This window comes from Carassius auratus, chromosome 16 (assembly GCF_003368295.1).
Source record: "Carassius auratus strain Wakin chromosome 16, ASM336829v1, whole genome shotgun sequence".
Lineage (NCBI taxonomy): Eukaryota > Metazoa > Chordata > Actinopteri > Cypriniformes > Cyprinidae > Carassius > Carassius auratus.
Window position 1 is genome coordinate 5164895 of NC_039258.1, and position 21503 is coordinate 5186397.

General features: G+C 36.2%; 1 protein-coding gene across 6 annotated transcripts in view; it reads right to left on the minus strand.

The window, feature by feature from the left end:
* The window catches only part of adam22 (ADAM metallopeptidase domain 22), a 58618-nt gene that overhangs the window by 27527 nt on the left and 9588 nt on the right, over positions 1–21503 (minus strand). For all 6 annotated transcript variants that reach the window (XM_026283532.1, XM_026283530.1, XM_026283534.1 and 3 more), the window contains exons 4-6: positions 10003–10069; positions 6423–6505; positions 3104–3167 (exon numbers count right to left, since the gene is read on the minus strand). In XM_026283532.1, the coding sequence (XP_026139317.1) occupies positions 3104–3167; positions 6423–6505; positions 10003–10069 (214 nt within the window). The remainder of the gene's footprint in view (positions 1–3103; positions 3168–6422; positions 6506–10002; positions 10070–21503) is intronic.

Here is a 21503-nt window from a genome sequence, read left to right on the forward strand (position 1 = left end):
CCAATATTTGTTTAGGTCTATGTATTTTCAGCCTAGAATAGTACAATGTCTTAAGCTTAAAAACATTAACATAAAGCAAATATGCTGAAACTGAATGAGAGCCATGTCTTTCGAGTGCTTTTTGTATGATACACAGAGACGCTATGAAGAGCGTTTCAAATCAGCCACTCGGGAGGTTCCATTTTATTTCGGATGGCAGCTCGCTGGGTTTTGGAGCAGAGCCAGTCAGTCTCAAGATGTTTAACAAAAGCTGACCTGAAATATCAGACAACAATTACATCATCTGGCAGACACTTCTATCCACCATGACTTACAGTGAATTTGAGATGTGTATTATCAGACGTGTGTTCCCTGGGAAGTGACCTTGCCTTTGCTAGCACTGTGCTCTACCAGCTGAGCTGCAGGAACACTACACATCCTGCGAGCACAATCCTGCATGCTTGCACTCGCAGCCAGGGGGGAATATCAGTGCGCTAGATAAGAAAGACGAGGGAGACACTGATCTGGTTTCTGTGGAGGCTGTTCCACTACACCCCCATATACTCATGTATAAGAGGCGGCACTTTGTAAAGGATTAGCCGTATAACGCAGATGGCCTCTCCGATGTATTGGCTTAAAATAAGATGGGGTTTTCTGTATTGGAGCAGAGGAGGGTGTGTGTGTGCTCTCTTGGGGACTAGATCATGAATAGAAAGCAGGTTGGGGGATGGCACACTTTCATTTTTTTTTGGAAAGTGTGTTAAGGATGTTGAGGGGGTGGGGTGCCTGCTGCACTTTCTAGAGACGATCACTCACCCCCATCACTATCAGCCCACCCTACTGTCTGTCCACTGAGCAAAAGACAGTGGGAATGAGAGACATAGAGAGAGAAGAGATGTCTCTCAAAAAACAAACGAATTCACATAAAATAAAATACAAAATGTTAATTTCCTGATCAAACTAGGAATTGAAGACAAGTTGAAAATAGTGATATAGTGAATTATCACAAGTTAAAATAACTACATTTTTTAAATATATTTCAAAATGTGGACAAAGCAGAATTTTCAGCCTCCATCACTCCAGTCTTCAGTGTCCGATGATCCTTCAGAAATTATTTGAATATGCTGATTTAAAACATTCATTGTTATCAATGTTTAAAACAAATGGGCTGCTTACAGTAATATTTATGAGGAAATCATGATAAATGTTTTCAAGAAACTTTAATAAATTGTAAAATCATATATGACGGCATTTTAGTGTTACGAAAAAAACCACTAAGATTACAAGATTAAAGTTTTAATATTTTGAGAAAAGAGTCAAAAACATGAGAATAACTAGCAAATACAATAATAAAGTCAAAATTAATAAATCAACTAATTTTGAATTTATTCTTGAAATATTTTGCCTTTACTCTCAAAATATTTCAACTTTATTTTCATATTGCTACAACTTTATTGTCTGAATTTTGACTTTTTCTCGAATTATTACTACTTTAATTTCGGAATCTACAATTTTTAATTGTTGCACTAACATGACGTTGTAATAAATAAAAAAAAACTACATTTATTTTAAATATTTTAAATATTATTGGAAATATTTTTCAACCCCAAAACCATCAGCATAAAGACACTGAGTATTTCTTTAATAAATAATACAAATATTATTTTAAATATTTTATCAAATAAATTAAATCATTAATAATTTTGTATTGCTGCAATATTTTAGACAATCTACAATATCTGTAATAGTAGCTATATTCTTAGCTATTTGGCTAATCATTTCCAGCAAAGCTGATATCAGTCAAAAAGAACAGTCATTTGTTTGACGCTGTTTTTTTTTCAGACTTCGTGGATTCGGATAAATTATGTGCAAAAATTCAGGACCATGAATTAAGCAAGTAAAGAGGGTCCACTTTGATCTCATTATGACTTCAGGTAGGTTGAGAGAGGCAGAGACCCTGCATGTACTGTGAGCTTTGAACAGCATCCAGCAGTGAGAGATGCTACAGAGGCCAAAGAGGGACACGTTTTCGTGTGTCCCCCGCTGCAGTGCGAGGCGGATGACAGATGCATGTGCCATATGGTGAACAGAACGATACTGTCCCTCTGGTTTGTGACTGTGTCTGAATGAATCAGATCAGAGGACTGCCCTGTTGCTGAGGTCACAACACACAAGGTTACGAGGTTGATATGAAACACGACAAAACCATCAGCATAAAGACGATAAAGAAACCGAGTCCTTTCTCAGGATGCATTGGATGCTCTTGAGACAAGCTAACGAAGCATTGCACAACAAAAGGAAGAAGATGAGCATTCCACACATTACGAAAGAAGTATATACACACACACATACACACACATAGTATATATACAGTGTATATGTATATATAAATGTGCTTAAAAAAAATCTAAGCATAATTACAAATATGAATATTTAATATACATTTATTCCATTCATTATATCATTACATTCAAGCCATTTCTGATAGCATAAATACCCTGGACTTATAAATGTGTGTGACCGGACAGATAAAAAAAAGCTGAGAGAAAAAAGGTAAACTGTGAATGGATCATGAACTCCCTCTTGTGTCACTGAACAGGTTTCATTCTCCCTTTAATGAAAGAACTTCAACATCTCAGCCCTTCTCCGCTGCTCTAAATGCCACACATCTCTTCATTAGCATGTTCCTCTGTGAATCACTTAATGAATCAGATAATCGTTCTGTGACTGAGAAATGATATTTTCCTCTGTATAACCTCAGTGACACAGCTTTAGCTCGTCTTTCACGAATACACCCTCCTCGTTCTCTGCCAGTAGTAGATAATAGCTGTGCTTTTGCAGAGCCAGGTGTCTCTATCAACTGTGTGATGGGCTTATCAGTCAACATATGACCTGTCTGTACAGGACAAACCCTGTTAAACTGCTCAAGTATACAGTTTAATCTACAGACACCTTAAAACCAAAGTAAAGATGCAGCAAGAATGCTATAGAAACTGTGGTAATACAATAGCCTAATTGTTTTTACTTTAAAGCTAATAAACAATATGATGAGAGATAGAAATCTTACAATACAGATATAGACGATATAAATGCAGTGTTTAATGCAGTGATCCGCTATACTTACACTTGTAGTGTTCTCTCCTCCTGGTTCGATCATGTATGTGTGGTTCCCATCAAAGAACATCCCACTAGAGAGGAAAAAAAGAGAGAGATGGTAATGCATAACTAGTAAGTTAAACATTTTAGTGGTCATTATATTAGAAAATAATGTTATTAAAACATTTTTTTTTCTTTTACTAAATCAATCTGAAATCAATTTAAAAGACATTTTAAGAATTTAATATAACAATCATTTTTAACTAGAAAAGCAACGTTTGTCAACAAATTTTGAATGCTGGTTTGACAAAAATTTGATAAATTTAAAAAGCATTACAGTTGGGAGGTTTATATGTGCCTTATGGACAGATATTATAATGAACTGAAAGGTTGAAGTTCTTCAATTCAGAATTCTGCACAACTCTTGCTCTTTTCTGCTCAGTATATACTGTATATTGCCTACTAATATAGAAAAACAATGCAATAAATAGTTGTATGCTACATTGTTGCACATAAACCTCATCGGGTTGCATGATTAATTCAGTGTGGGGCGTCCAGTTATCTTCTTGGAAAAATGGTTAGTATGCATTTTTAATGCAATTAAGTGCAAAAATGTTTAGAATAGACTAATGAGATTCTTCCATGTAGACGTGTCAGTGCTGACTGTCCAAATGCAGGTAATTCTCACACTTGTTATGTACCACTATACTTGAGGAATAATGAGTCATAGTGGAGACTGTGTGTGTGTGTGTGTTTCTTTGTGTGTCCAGACGTCTCTTTTAGCCTTGAGACATGCAGAGAGGATATCATTCTCTGCTCTGATGGAATTTATCTTTTAGATCAATCAGTCGGTGACTCTCAGAGAGCCTCCAGACTGTGCCGAGACACACAAGGTGACTTCTGAAAGCAATGGGAGGATGATACAATTCCCTTTAGCCTGACTACATTCATAAATACAGAGCGCCCTCTCACACATGAATTAATTGTCAAATAATTTTCAATGGGTAATGAGAAAATGAAAGTTCATCAAGACAGACTAGAGAGAGATAGATAAATATATAGATAGAGACGCTGCTTACATCCGGTGTAGGCATAATGTATCTTAAACCAACCCTAAGCCAAGTTTGTATAATAACAGAACAGCCGACATTAACCACATCACTAATGGCTTTAGGTCAATGATCCGTAAGAGGTAAAATAGCTCTCAGTCGATGAGGGGTTTTAAAAGTGTCTGCTGGAGGCTGTCATCAGCAGCTCGTGACTGTTTTCAGAGCGTAACGCTGTTTGTCTGACCCGTAATATGACATTAAGATAAAGCACCATAATCTGCAGTCTCAGCAGCACCACTCCTCCCTCTCACACATAAACACACATAAGAGACAGTATCATCTCCTCTCAGTATCATGTCCTCTTTTAAATGTCACACTTTATATACTCATATTCACCACAGTTCTATTTGGAGTACGTTTTTCATTTTATTTTATTATTATTATTTTTAAACAATAAATACATTTATATTGTTACAAAATATTTATATTACAAATAATTGCTATTCTTTTACACTTCCTATTTATACAATAATTTAAAAATATGTATTATGGTCTTTACATAAATATTAACCAGCACAACTTTTTTCAATATTGATAATAATAAGAAATATTTTTAGCAAAAAATCAGCATATTAGAATGATTTCTGAAGGATCATATGACACTGCAGACTGGGGTAATGATGCTGAAAATTAAACTTTGCATCACTGTAATAATTTACACCTTAAAATATATTCAAATACAATATTTAAATAGCTATTTTAAATTGTAATAATATTTCACAATAGTACTGTCTTTACTGTATTTTTGATCAAATAAATACAGCCTTGCCAGCATAAGAGACTTCTCAAGTTATTAAACTTAATCACCCAAACTTCTGAGCAATAGTGTAATTTTTAATCATGAAATGTTTCCCTTTAAAACAAATTGTACTATATTGTTTATTGCATATAACAAACCTATATTAACCCATTAACTGTCACTCACGTTTTTGAAGATAGACTTGAATGTGCATGATACAAACCTAAATTTCTATAATTCATGACTAAAAACATTTTGTAACATGATTTTGATGTGCCATTTACATGGTAATGCAATGTCTGATTTTAAAATGGGTTTTAAACAAATATACGTGTTCTCAAACGATTTAACACAGGCCAGTTCCAGTATTAATTTTCACTAATTTATTTTGGATATATTTTTAAATAATAGTTTTTTTTTCTGTTGATGAATTTATTCTTTAAATTTAGTCAATATTTTATCATTATTTAGTCGTTTGAATTAATTTTACTAAAATGACATCTATATTTGTCTGATCAACTAAAATGAGTACCCAGATATTGTATATTAATTAATTTAAACATATATATCAACATTTAACAACTACCATGTGAACACTGTCCTGAAATTATATCTCTACTATGAGTACACTGTATTGTAATACAATATATTGAATTCTTCATTCTTTTGTCCTTCAACTACAGCAATAAATTAGTCCTTTACTAAGTTTCATTTTAAGATTAAGTCCTAAATCTGTGCGGATGTGATTCTTAGAGGAGAAGATATTTAGGCTGTAAATGTTTGAGAGTGATGACTATGAATGTGAAGAGCCCTGCTGCTCTATTTCTGAGCTACATTTGACCTGACTCTGTGCATTCAGATACAGAGCGAGAGACAGAGAGAGAGAGAGATGGATCTGACCTGGCTCCTTCTCTCTCTAAAAATACAGACGGAAGGAACTGAGCTATCCCAGAGGGCCACGCAGAGAGGCGGTGTATGTGCCTCTATAGAGACTAACTCAATTCTCCTCAGGCACACGAGTGGCTCAGCAACACAGCTAGGTTTATTTCAGCCATGCAGAGAATACAGCAGGAAGCTAATAATACAAACATAAATCTTACAAACACAACAAACATTACTTTTTCAGCTTGCAGCAGTGGATCAAAAGGCCAGACGTGATGCAGTTAGCCTTACACTGTACACAACAGTACAGGGGAGAACGACAGAAACACACACATGCAGGCACAAAGAGCGCTGAGAGCATTAGTGTGTGATATGAGAGAAGGATAATAGCATGATGTAATTATACAGCTCTGTAATTGTTGAATGGGATAATCGCAGCTTTGGCCTGATAATATGTGGTTATTTATGAATGTGTCTTAGAAGGAGACAGACAGTTCTGTGGGCAACTGTGAGTAAACAGCATGCAGTCAAAACTAAAGCATGTCATGCTGCTTTTGTAAACCGGTGTGTGTTTGCGTGTTCATTCAGACACGCAGCACATCTACAGAGGGACTTACTGTAATCCATGGCATGTTGAAAGAGCCACATATGACTTCGGAATATCATGTACTTTCCCGTGGTAATAACAGTGTTCTCCACCCTGCGGAGAGAAACAAACAATAATTACAAACAGCACATACTGTTAATGGCTTTAAATGTGACTAATTCAATCATAATCCAGTAAGGAAATTCAGAAGAACCATTCCTTTTATAATATTAGTTTTATTGTTTTGTTTTTAACCCAAGTGCTGCATAATGTGACGCAGCTGTTGACAGATTTGTTATTTATCTGTTATGCATAATCATGATTTGCTTTCATAAATGTCTAATTAAAAAGTGTCAATATTTGAATGAGGCAAGGTACATTTTATTTTAAGAGCTATAATAAAAAAACAAAACTATATATTTTTTTTGTTTGTACAACAGTTAGCTCCAGTGTTCCAAGAGCTGCTAAATTAATAAAAGTAAATGTTAATTTGCAATAGTGGTGGGGATTTTTTTTTGGACTCTTTCTGTATTTTACATCGACAAGTGACTGTTGTTGATGAGTGAAAAGTAACAGGCATTATTTTGTCTAAGATGTACATTGTTACTTAATATTAACTTATTGTATATTTAACTTGTATAAAAGCAATATCACTAATAAGGCCAAGATCATGAATTTTTGTATGTTATGTTGACATTAAATGTATACATTTTGCATATGTATGGGTCAACATTTATACTGGCCACTTTTGTTTGAACTGAAGTGATCAGAGGACTTGTAAGAGTATTGCTGAGTATGTATGTTATTTATGAAATATTCTTAGTGTAAGTGCTCGACCGCCATTAGGGCTGCAGGTTTTCTCTTCCTGCTTTTTCTCAGAGGACTGAAGCTGCAGCATTTACCAGCAGATCAATTTCATTTTATCCCTATATCTCTTTCTCTCTCTCTGCAATGAACAAAAAGCTTCATATGCTGAGTTGTACCCATTCCTTTACTGCTCTCTTTCCTCTAGCTCGTTCTGGAGCAATTCTGCCTCTTTTTTCCACATGTAGCACTTTCTGTCCTCAAGAGTTCTCAGCTAATCAAGAGCCGAGGGCAGACTCTACCACACACACAGAGGCATTCCAGAAGAGTGCAGTTGTTGTAGAGACAGCCCCTTTCAGACTAATGACCCAGCATGCATTAGTGCCTAGATTCACAGAGAGACAGGCTGTGTCCAAAATGTAAAAAATGCTGCCTTCTCATGCAGTATATAAAGATAAGAAGGTATAAAAGATGTGAATTTGAGATCATCTTTAACATGAGAAGATGTCTGAAATTCTATAAAATAGACTGTTGTTCAAAATTTTGAAGGGATTAAGATATTTATGCTTTTTTTCAGCCAGGACCAAATAAATTGATAATAATTCCATTTATCAAAGAATCCTACAAAATGTATCACAGTTTCCACAAAAATATTAAGCAGCATAAGAAATGTTTCTGTAAACTCAGCATTGCCCCACAGGAATAAAATAAAAATTTAAAATATATGAAAAAACAAAACATTTTAAATTGCAACAATATTTCATAATATTTCTATTTTTTCTGATCAAATAAATGTAGCCTTAGTGAGCATAAGATACTTCTTTCTAAAAACTTTGGAAAAAGTCTTACTGACCCCAAATATTTGAATGGTAGTCTTTTTATTATTTGTAGTTTAATACACACTAGTATACATAAAAATGATCAGTGGCATCATAAGTCAACAGCTATTTTCTCAAGATGATTTTTTTTTATCACAGCTTCCAAAAAAATACAGGAAAACGTTGTACGTAGCTGCTCATCTAATTTTACAGAATATTTATTTGTATACAATTTGTATTTTTTATTTTTAAAAAAATCACTTGTGCAAACATTAGCAAAATGTGTTTTCTCAAACTTATTCACAGTCATATTTTATATTGAATTTAAAAGATAGTTTTTTCTCTTTGTTGTTTCTTCAGCAGATGAAAATATATAATGTAAACTAGATAAGGAACTATATGTTTTCTTTGTAATACACAAATACTAATGATAATCTTAAAATAATAAACCTACTGTTCCCCTTTCCTTGTGATTTCCTGAATTATGATGTCAGCATATATGTTTTAAAACCAATTATGTTTGCGTTGTTGTGGTCAAACCACTATAGATATGTGGGATCTCACAAAATAGCAAGATGTCTTCTTTTAGATCCACCAATACGACATGGTCTCAGCGAAATATACATGTAGGGCTTCTACAGATACAACAGTGTTTTTGTATGATTCATATAATACCTTTGTTTTTATTAAATCTGTAGTTAAACTAAGAGGTTCTTCCCCATTGCAGTGAGGAAATGAAGCTAAATATATCCATGTTTTTGTCCCTTCAGTGACTCTCTTTCTCTCTCTTCATCTTCAGCCATTTCTCTGTTATTCCCTCCTTCCTCACAGTACCCACCGCTCTATTTTTTTCATCCACCCATAAAAGCAAAACAACGCCTAAAGAGCCCTTGTAACCTTACATGCATAATATTTCCTCAGGCTTTATGGGCTGGGTTGTGGGTGTAAGGCCTCTGTGGATCCTGAATATCTTCACTGAAGCCTTCATGGCAATCAAACTCAGATCAATAAAAAAACATAAAACATGTTAAACAGGCTGTATCCAAGTTAAATCCCAGAATATGGGCCCTTTAGTTTCTAAAGGATAACAGAGAACCTGGGCACGTCCACACACTTTGATACAATGAGGGTGTTCAACATGCAGCACACAAATAGGACACTGTATCCCTGCTCCTGTGAGAGTGTGCGACCGGAACAATCTACCACTGGGCTAAAACAAGCAAACACCTTCTGCTCTGGGTGTGATGTGTCCCATCTGAACACACACGTGCCTCGATACACTGACAGAATGAAGCTGAGAGTCCCAGAGTGGCTCAAAGACACAGAACTGATCAGACTATAGTTACTGTACCAGAGGAAAACTCACAGTCATGGAGTGGAACAAAGGGGGCCAAGGCATTTAAATGAATTATTCAGGTAAATGTTTACTGTAACATTCAAAAAAAAAATTGGTACTACTTAGTGGTAAAAACTCCTGGTTAAGCACTACCAACCTTATTTGTGTGGGAGTTTTTAAGCTCCAGAAAAGAACATTCTAATATCATAAGATCACCTAACGTTTTTTGGTTGTATCCACCTTATTCTTCAATGCGGAAGTAAGCCTATGGCAGAGACTTCCAGTTCATTAACCGCTATAAGAAAATAACGAGAAGAATAACAACATGCAGTAAACTGTAAAACTGTTTGCACTACAAACCAGTGTGATCATAATTAAGATAGTACCCTAAAATAATAAGGTAAGACACACCAATTTGCAATATCAAGCAGCAAAACAAACTGTTTTGTACAGCTAAAAATAGCTGGACGCCGATGACACTAGAAGCCAGTCCCATAAAAATGACAAATGGCTGCACCCACTCTTACAGCAAGAAAAAGGTGGAGACATTTTTTCAAAAAAGTATTTTTGTTGATTAATCATGAGCTAAAGGTATGAGATATTTCTGGTCTAAAGCAGACATTTATTGATATTGGAATGACTTTTGTACTCACTTTGTTGACAACTGCATTCCCCTCCTCTGATATGTGCCTCTCAATGTAATTTGATGACAGAAGATCACTGCAAAAAAAGAGCAAAATACACAGTTGGTAAATTTTTTTACATTTTCACTAACATTATTAATGAACTCATTGAATTCTATTCTTCTATTTTGTTATTATTCTGAAATTTTAAATAAAATATTTTAAATTTTAAAAATCACATAAATGATTAAAGAGCATCATAAACATAAAAGTGCCAGTTTAGATTTTAAGCTTTGGCTCAGACTGCTATGTAATTGCAGTGAATGCACTAGATGCAAGAGAGGAAAGACCAAACAGATTTCAGTATGTAAATACTATAATGATGCCATCAAAATGTATGCAATACATCAAAGAGGTGGAAAGCTTACAAAAGCCAAAATATAGTGTGCTGTATATACAGTATACTGTAAGAAAAATTTCTGGAAAAAAAGAAAATAAAGAAAAATAGACTGCCTGATAAAGACTGGCTCTGTAAATATGATTCATCATCCTACAAAACACTTCACTCCTGGTGATCCTGGCATCACACATTTAATGAGCAGATCAAATCAACAGTCACGTCACTCATACATTCTGCTTATCTAACAGAGGACTCAAATGAAACAGAATCTGGAATGGAATCTGTGTTCCAACACTAAGAGTCATGAGCACAGTTAACCTGGGGAGAGATCCATGGCCGATTTCATACATCACAACTCACTAACACTATGTTGTGTGTCTGGGAGAGCACACTGTTCCCCTGGAGGAGGATACTGACTGTAGCATGTAAATAAAACCTATAGGAGCCAAATGATACAAATGCAATCATCACAAATGGCAATGTAGTGAAAAACAGACTGAGCGCAGGAGGAGAGACGGGTGAAAGTGTCTCACAGCAGGAGTTCTGACTGTGAAATCAGTTAACGTGAGCTCATCACTAGGACAATCACAGCATGACATCAAGCCAGTCTTTAAAGACAGAAACACACATCTTCAACAGCAGGTGATTAGCAGGGTATTTATGGAGCTACAGTGCTCTAACGGGCAATACAAAAAAGTATGCGTTTAGAGATTGATTCTGTGGTAAAATCGAATAATTGTGACTGTGAGACAGAAATCGAAACTAGAGGACTAGCAGAGGAAAGGACAAACCAGCAGACAGAAAGAAAATGACAGAGCACTGAGAGAGTATAAAAACAGTAGCAGAAGATAAAGACGGAGTGATAAAGTGGGATGTCAGAGGAAAGAAACACACAGTGATTGTAAGAGCTGCCTTTGCACACACACACACACAAACAACCATATAGTTGACACTCATCAAATCGGCCTTCCCTACCTTTATCAGACAATGGTGGGTGAATTGAGACTTTTTTTAAAATAAACAAAGATACTTTTTTTTCCACACATTTGAGACAAAATGGGTCATTATGTCACTCACAATATCATAAATAAGAGAAGTCAGTCATTCTCTTTGCTAAAGTGCATCTGCCACTGTGTTTTTGTCTTATATTTTCATTTGAATGACTTGATAAAGTTAATATGTTACATATTGGAATCAAAGTAAGTTCAGGATAGTAAATATTAGTAAAAGTACAAGTTAATTTGAAAACTGCATTATGTGCAGTTAACTTTTTTAAGTTAATTTTAACCGTAGTAATGTAATAGTGCTCCTTATAGTTTAGAGCATAAGCAAACACAAATCCAAACGATAGCAGACAAAGGAGCACAGGTGAACACATGTGGTTAACTGGGAGAACTGAAACAGGTGTGGAGCTAATTAATAAAAAACCATGGAAACAAACAAGGCAGGAGAAAAGAAACAGAAAACGAAACTAAAACAGATCGTACATGTGACAGTTTTCCCCCTCCCGGAATGGTGCGTCCTCACACCGACAAAAATTGTCCAACAGAGGAGGAAGGGGGTGGGATCAGGAGGAAGCATAGAGCAGGCAATGGACAGGCAATGGGAAATGGCCATAGTTCATAGGGCGGAGTAGATGAAGGGAGGAGCATGGAGAAGGAGGAGCCAGGTGGAGATCCAGAGGCCAGCCAGGATAGTGGCTCACGGTTGAGTCAACGGCCAGAGGAGCCATGGTGGAGATAGGGCCGACAACACCAGTGGAGTAGGAACCCAGGACGGAGCAGAGCAGCAGCAGGGCCAGGGTGACACCAAGGATCCGGAGGGCCAAGATGGAGCAGAAGGCTCAGGTAACCGAGGTGGCGGCGGGGCTCCGAAAGACTGTGGAAGAGCCAGAGCGACTGAACATGGAGGCAGAGCCAGAGGGAAGGTGTGATGAGACTGCCCAGATGTCTGACTGAGGGTGACTGAGGGTGAACCGAGGGTCTAACAGGCACCAGCGGAGATGGAGCCGAGGAACTGGCTTGTTTAAGTGGAGGTGGGGGAGGCAGGCTGGGAAGGAATACAGGAGGACTAAAGCTGGGCATGACCAGCGGGGACGCAGGAGATTCAGGGCTGGATGGAGCCAGCGGAAACACAGGAGAAATGGGAAATACCTCCCCAAACCTTAAAAGTCTTATAAGTCCATTTGAAGTATCTATATTATTCAAATAATTAGAATTTTTCCTTATATAACACTTTTTCAAGTCAAAATATATTCAGTATTTTGTTCTTGCAGGTCACCTTTGGGGATCTCAGGTACCAGTAGAATGAATACCTGTCATGTGTTGGTACTGTCCCAGTCTAAGCAGAGTTGGAAATCTGCAGTGTATTTTGCTTAATGAAATGCAAAGGTAAAGGCTGATAACAGATTTCTACTTTAATTGCTTTGGGATTTGAATTATTTATAAGGAAAGCCCCACACATCCCTATCCCATTCCAGTCTATCCCTCTTCACACTCACCCTGCCCTACAAACATTTTAATATGGCGCTGTCACATGACTACAAAACTGCTCTCATTTCTCTTGTAAAGCTTAAAGGAATGGTCCAATGTATGAGACAGAGTGAGATATGCTAATGAAAGAAGAGAGGGAAACCAGAGGAATAGAAATGAATATGTTTACAGAAGAGAGAACAGATTGTGTGTTAAGTAGTGCTGTATTATTTATTTGTGTGTGTGTCTGTGAGAGAGATAGGTAGAGAGAGAGAGAGAGAGAGAGAGAGAGAGAGAGAGAGAGTCCCTACCTGGACAGCATTTTAAAGCATCATGCCATAATAATGTTGCCACAGTAATACTTCTGATCAACTTTTAAGACAGCACTGCATGTGTCCTTTTCAAAGACAGATATCCCAGGATGCATGGCTCAAAATTAATTTCTTTACAATATACTTCTGTATGCTATAAAGATTTATGCTTGTCTGTATTGTAAGGTTCGCTTAGTATCCTGCTAATGTCAACCTCTATTGTAAGCACCTGAGCTTTTGTTATGCTCTGCCCCTTTGCTAAAAATTTTGAATTTTGAAATTTTGAAAGACATTTCAGTGAAAGGCATCATTTTGAGTTCCTTCCTCAGCAAGGAAACATCAAATTACTAAAAAGTGAAAGTAAATACATTTATTGTTACAAAAAAATGTATTATAACAACTATCTGTTAATCAAAGAATACTGAGAAATATGTATAATTGCTTCCATAAAGATATTAATCATCACAACTGTTTTCAACATTGATAATATTATAATGTTTTCTAAAGCATCATGTGACACTGAAAACTGTAATGATGGAGAAATTTCAGCTTTGCCATCGCAGAAATAAATTACACATTAAAATATATGAAAATAGAAAACATTATTGTAATAATATCGTAGAATATGAATTTTTTTCTGTATTTTTGAGAAGATAATTCTTTCAAAAACATTAACATTTATAAGACAAGTTTATTCCGTTTCTTCTGTCTCATGCATATGCACATATGCAGCACTTTTAGAGATTATGAAGTGTGTAAGTCTGGTTCTAAGCCCTGGAGACCAGCAAAAAAACATCTCCCGTGAGAACAGGACACCATCCAGCACAGCTGGACACCCCAATCTCTGATCTAATTAGCATTCAAGCACATACAAGTTCACTTTTTAGATAGCACACTTAAAACAAGTGTAAACAAATGTTAGTAGTAGACGTAGTGTGTTGTTTCCACAATATATATTCCATGGAAATATGGAGATTTTCTCAGTTATGATTCCTGCTGTGATTCATGTGTGTTTGAGATTAAGACAGTGACTTAAAATCACAATAGAGACTCATGGCAGTTAATGTTCATTGAAAAAAAATAAAACTACACAGAAGTGGAGTTTGCGACTGTATCTAGAGTTTATTGAAATATTAAGACATCAACATCATGTTGTAGTATTGTGTGAAAGCATTTGTGAATGTGTGTGTGTGTGTGTGCGAGAGTGGTCTGGAAAAGCTGAAGTCAGTATTGTGAAGTGTGTGCTGAGCGCTTCAGCTCTTTTGTGCTTTTGCTGTCCAGGAGATTTTAAACCTGCAGCTCTGCTTGTGTTCCCAACGAGACAAAACTGCAGCCTCAGCAAACAAAAGACCTGCGAGCAGCCTTATCCACACACACATTCACAGCACCTACAAATAATCACTTCCATTAAATTAAATGTGCAGCAAAATCAGCAAAATGTTAACCACGAAACATGCATGAACACACACGTATACGCACAGGGGAAGGTCTTTACAATGTAAGAAAGATTTGGTGTATTTCACAGAGAGACCCTTCCCCCATAAGAATACGTATTCTGAGGGGAGCAGGTGCAGTTGTTCTCATTGTGAACGTGTGTGTCTTTCACCAGCTCCTCCCACTGAGCTTGTTAATATCAAATATGCTCATTATTTACACCGATTTTCCTTCACAATCACATCCTCCCAATACCTCACAATCCTAACACAATCTTTCACACACCAAGCTTCCCAAACCGTTTAGTTTGATCAGTGAAATTACATTATGTGCATGTGTGTGTGTGTATATGTGTGCTCTTGTTTTTGTAACATATCAGGACACTGTATAATGACATGGGTATGACATATTAGGACATAACCCATGTCCCCATTTTTCAAAACATTTATAAATCATACAGAATGAGTTTTTAATTTTTTTTTGAGAAAGTAAAAATGCACAAAGTTTCCTGTGAGGGTTAGGTTTAGGTGTAGGATTGGTGAAGGCCGATGGAATATACAGTTTCTACAGTATAAAAACCATTACGCCTATGGGATGTCCCCACTTTTCACAAAAACAAACATGTGTGTGTGTGTGTGTGTGTGTGTGTGTGTGTGTGTGTGTGCAAAGCTCAACCACCTAGGTTTAACCCACAAATTGATTAAAAGGTGTTATACATTACATAAACATAATTTAAACAACACAAAAGCATTTTCAGAAGTGCCTTGAAGTGAAAGCAGAATATTGGCAGACTTTTCACTTTTCATGAACAGTACTTCTCAACACTGGCACAGTTTTGGGCTTTGTTCTCACAGCTTTATTACTCCATTAGTTAAGAAACCAAGAAACATTACAAGGAAGATCACAAAAAATAAATATGCCACAACATGCTACAGCAGCTTAAACCAGTTTGGCCTAATGATCAAATGTTGCATTTGCAACATTGCAAGAGAAAAAAGGCAAAGAGAGGATAATATAGATGCATGCTATTTAGAAATTACTAATTATCTATGTAAAGGGAGTCTGTGATTATGACAGACAGGTAAAGCAGAACGTCCTAGACCTGCTTCTGAAAATATCTTGCGTCACTTAACATATTAGCACCTCTGAGACTCTGATGCCAGCTGTTTTTCCTGACTCCATCTCTCTTGGATCTCTCTCCTCCTTCATCACACACCCACACAGACTCAAGGGTGCATGAAGGATGCTGGTTGGTCAGGCTTTCACTCTTCCTTCATCCAACAACTTACTCACTTTCTCTCTCTCTCTCTGCCTCTTTCTCATGTTTTGTCTAGCTTTCCCCTATTGCGCAGTTTCCTGAATGGATGGTGAAACGGAGCTGAATAAATGATGGCATAATAAACTATATATCAATATATAAAAGATAACACACAGATAAGGACATTGACATTCAAGACACAGAATAGATATTATTTACAAGTCAATGTTGCTTTTTTATACTGTATCTGGACACTGTTGTTCATCTAATTCAGCCTTTGTTTGCATGTGCATTTATTATACTGTGACACCAACACTTGTGAAGACTCCAGGGGCCATTCTTCGTTCGTCGCTAACTCAGTTACCTGGATTTGATTGTGGATGATTTGGCATGATCTTGGATCATTTGGTTCTTCGAAGCTCATCCCGGAGTTGCTGTCATAGCAACAGGTCTGCTTGGCAGCAGGCTTATTTAATGTAAACAGAATTAGATCGAAGGATTCTAAGAATCTTTAGAACTGATCTTTAGAATCTGTCTACTATCACCTCTACTTTATTACAAGAGTATCCTACTGATCCAGGGACAATAATTTAAAATAATAATAATAATAAAAAATCATTTAAAGATAATATAATAATGTTGCGTAGTCCATAATAGCCTACTACTATAGACACAGCCAGTTTTACTTATTGTTTTAAATATTCATTCATCATAAAATAATTACTTCATACCGTAATTGTTTTTGAGTCTTACACACATGCTATAAAGATAATGTAGAGTAGTGCATTAATTTTAGTGATGACAGCTATTAAGGAAGTGGCTTGATGGACCGCAGGAGATGCAGATAACATGATCTTGACCCTTAAGAAGCCTTCATTTTACTTTCACGTATGTAAAATGATTACATGTCCTATATAGTTTAAATTATGATTGCAATGGCATCAGTATCTATTGTTGTAAATCATTTTAAACCACACCCTCACCCTAAAGTTGGAAAACAAGACGCAGTTGATGTCTAAAAGACTGAGACAAGAAACCGAGATCTCACACACATGCACACACTCACGGCAAAAAACCCTCATGTGCAAATGACATCAGAAATGAAACCAATGTGTGTGTCTGAAGGTGTGTTTGGACTCTTTCATGAACGTTGGACACAGCTGACATGATGATATATGTTAATGGCAATGCATGCCATGAAGTGTATTCATCTGAGGTATGTGTGTGTGTGTGTGTGTGTGTGTGTGTGCTTTGTCTCTAAAAGAAACCACTGTCATTTGAACTTGATTTATAATTACAAGTATGGAATTCAAATCAAAACCAATCCGCACACAGCTCACTCAACAGCAATCAGACACACATCAGCGTCTCAGCAGACGTGTCCTGTCACAGGTTTGATCTGATAAGATGTCATGCGTGTGCTGACTGGGTCAGACAGAAGCTCATAGTAGAAGATGGCAGACTGTGCCACAGAAGCACTGTAGAATTCTGGTTCAGGAAACAGTCCTTTTCCTCCATAGAAATGTGCTGCACACATCTGAATATTTAGGTTGAGCTGTTCTGGAACAGTGTTGTAAATACAACTTAACCACTGATTTCTAGTTGTGTCCTCTTTTGGAAGTCCAAACAAAGTAGTTTGCTGTCACAACAAAACACAGCATCTCAACGACACGGAAGCAGCGCAACAGCAAGAATAAAAGTTGTGCCTTCTTTCTTTCCATTAACATTTTGGCAGCCTTATGCAAATCTTCCCACATCGTGATGTACACATGTGGGGGTGTGTTTGAAAGAGCCATTTTAGAAGGGTGTGGTCGACTCCTAACTTTTATAAAGTCTTTGCGACTTTACAGTCTTTGCGACTTTACAGATCTTCTTTATGCACCAAGAGCTTGTAACACTCCAAAAAGAAGGAAAAACTGAAATTGCATCATATAACCCCTTTATAGTCCATACCTATAATGTGAAAGAAATCTGCCATTTTAATACATTTGATTTATAAACCACATGAAAGACACATTCTCTTCCAATGTCTAATGGGAATTTTGACAGGTAAATTTACAGTTTTTTTCAACTGCTTACACACAAAATTATTACTTGTCACACAATTTCTAAAACCTGACACTCAAACACCAGAACCACACTAAATCTGCAAAACCATACACACATTTTTGGCCTTTTACTCAGTTTTTCAATTTCGTTAAACACTTTTTGCAAAACACAAAACACAATTTTCTATCCAATACACAAAAATGTGACAGGAAGTTTCTTGATTTCTTTTTATAAACACAACCAGTCAAAATGCCACACTAATTCATCAGTGCCTCACACTAACTCCTCACATGTGCAAACACTTGTTGCTTTACTTAACAACAACCAATCATAACTTTAGTAATGGCCTATAAATAGGCCAAAGGTCAAGTAATAGCTTTTGGACAATGGATGCAAACAATGCAGACAGAGTAAGAGGAGTTGGAGGGAGAGCCAGAGGACGAGTTCGATTAAGAGGAGTTGGAAGGGGAGCAAAGGGAGGAAGAGGACGAGTCAGAAATGGAGGAGGACAAGGAACAAGAAGAGTGGTCTCGAATGAGATTAGGGCTACAGTAGTCGATCATGTGATAAACCATGGTTTAACAATGAGAGAGGCTGGACTGAGAGTAGATTTACTGTGGCGGGTATAATTCGAACCTTTAGAAATGAGAACCGGTGCGTAACAATCTATTGTATGGTATACATGTTCTAATGTACACATAATGGCTTTTTTACCATAAAAAACAATAGGCCTATACTATAATAAATATATTTTACCGTAGTACCCTTGCATTCATTTACTACAGTGCATTGCATTGTTCACAGTTTGGTAAGCTATCAAGAGAGAATATAGTATGTGACGTGGATGACGTATGTTGGCCGGACCCAGCCCGGAGGAGAGATGGAGCCTAGATACACCCAACCATCTCCACATGCAAGCACACATGTTTGGTTTTATACTACATGCTACAACACTACATATTTTTGATGTATTTTTTTTTTCTTTTGAAACTGTGTACACTACAGTGGTGGACAGTAACGGAGTAGCTTTACTTCGTTACTGTACTTAAGTACATTTTTCAAGTATCTGTACTTTACTGGAGTAGTTTTATTTTGAGTGACTTTTACTTTTACTTCACTACATTCCAAAGCATAAAATCGTACTTTTTACTTCACTACATTTCATAAAACATATCGTTACTCCCTATAATATATCACGTGCTCCGACACGCAGAAGCGGTGTCTGATTCATCATGAGTCTTTTCAAAATATACTTTTAAATCGGATCGTGAATCGCACCAAACGATTCGTTTACGAATTAGAATGATCCGATTGCAGCAGCTGTTCTGGAGTCGACCACTCACTGATTCAAATGAACCGTTAAGTGCGAGTCACCAGAAGTAAGAACCGGGAGATCTTGTGAGCGCGCGTGCGTCTGATGTTGCTAAAAGTAAGTTATTAATGTCGAAATTTAGGATTAATTATTGTAACTGAAAATCATATTTAGGTCAAAATTGTCAGTTGTTTGGGAACTAAATCCGTTGTAAAGAGTGATCTGTTTAAGCCCACTGAAATGCTCGAGTGCAGACGCATCAATTTTAGGTAAAAAAAAAAAAAACTTTAAGTAACACAGATTAAATACAATAACTCATGCACGTTCAAATTCCCCGCTGCCCTAATGTTAAACAGTTTTATTAAAATGTCCTATGTGACGTCTGTTTTTATATTGTTTATCAACAGTAACGTTATACATATGTAGTTTGGATTAACTAGAAGAGTAGACAGACATAAATGTTTATTCATAACCGTACTGAAAATAAGTAAATATTGTTAGCTGATGCTAACTGTCTAGCTAAGATTTTTAATTTTTTATAATGTCCAAATATTTTTATTCAACCACCTATATATATATATATATATATATATATATATATATGTGTGTGTGTGTGTGTAGATTACACCTGGGTAGAAAAGAAAGGATGTGATGTTCAGAACATGGTAACTACAGTAATTATCAAAGTGGGAAGAGATGCACCCTGTTTGGCCAGGGGTGTTTTTAAACCACAGACAAGGTTTGAGAAAGAAAAAATCATTATGAAAATATAATTATATTTTCCTTAATGTTCTTCCTAACTTCAGGCCTTATTATCATGTCATATATAGAGTTACAGTACAGACCAAAAGTTTGGACACACCTTCTCATTCAAAGAGTTTTCTTTATTTTCATGACTATGAAAATAGTAGATTCACACTGAAGGCATCAAAACTATGAATTAACACATGTGGAATTATATACATAACAAAAAAGTGTGAAACAACTGAAAATATGTCATATTGTAGGTTCTTCAAAGAAGCCACCTTTTGCTTTGATTACTGCTTTGCACACTCTTGGCGTTCTCTTGATGAGCTTCAAGAGGTAGTCACCTGAAATGGTCTTCCAACAGTCTTGAAGGAGTTCCCCGAGAGATGCTTAGCACTTGTTGGCCCTTTTGCCTTCTGTCTGGATTGGGTTCAGGTCCAGTGACTGTGGAGGCCAGGTCATCTGGAGCAGCACCCCATCTCTCTCCTTCTTGGTCAAATAACCCTTGATGCCTTAAGTGTGACTCATTAAAGAAACCTCTTTGAATGAGAAGGTGTGTCCAAACTTTTAGTCTGTACTGTAACTTTGATGTTCTGTAAAACAACAAACTTTAAAATACTTTGTTCTTACTGGTGAAAATCAGATGGTCATCTCTGTTTTCTCTTAGGTGCATCACAGTGTAAGCTTCACAGTTAACACTCTCATCAGCGTAGTCCATATCAACAACAAAAATATATCTTGACTCCATATAGTGGTTATTTTGAGCAGTAGGATTATAAAAAGAATATGTGCTAATATAAAATTAAATTAAGTAGCCTATATAAAATTGCAAACATCTATCTTTCAGTACTTTTTTACTTAAGTACATAAAAAATCGAGTACTTTTGTACTTTCACTTGAGTAAGATTGAAAAAGGAGTACTTTTACTCTTACTGGAGTAATATTTTATTATATGTATCTGTACTTTTACTCAAGTACTTGACTTGTGTACTTCGTCCACCACTGGTACACTAAGACTACATTTACAACCACAAAGAGCAAAAAAATAAATAAAGTTTGTTTTCAATTTTGCTTTTGTTTTTACTTTATATATTCAACAGATCTCTCCCAATTACATTCAGTCATGTACATGTGAGCTTTTACAGTAAAAGAAGAGCTTTAGTATTTGAATAATAGTGTGTATATGACATAATCAAAAATCTAACATTATGATAAAGGTGTTTAACACGTAAGACAAATGTTTGCTTTTGAAATATGTTTGTGATATTTTGACTGTGGTGTTTCATTTTGAAAGAGATGCGAGGCATTTTGCATCTTGAGTGTGCAATTCTTGAATTTGTGTGTTAAGTTTTGAAAAAAAGAGGAAAACTTTGGAAAATGTGTGTAAGCAGTTGAAAAAAAACTGTAAAGTTTTAAGGTGATTTAAATGAGGTCACTGGAAAGCAAGATAAATATGGCATTTATCATCAATTTAGCAAAGATTTGATATTAATGGATGGCTTGTCTGCATTGATTTCTGATTCAAAGGTGAGCTTGTGATTGCTTGTTA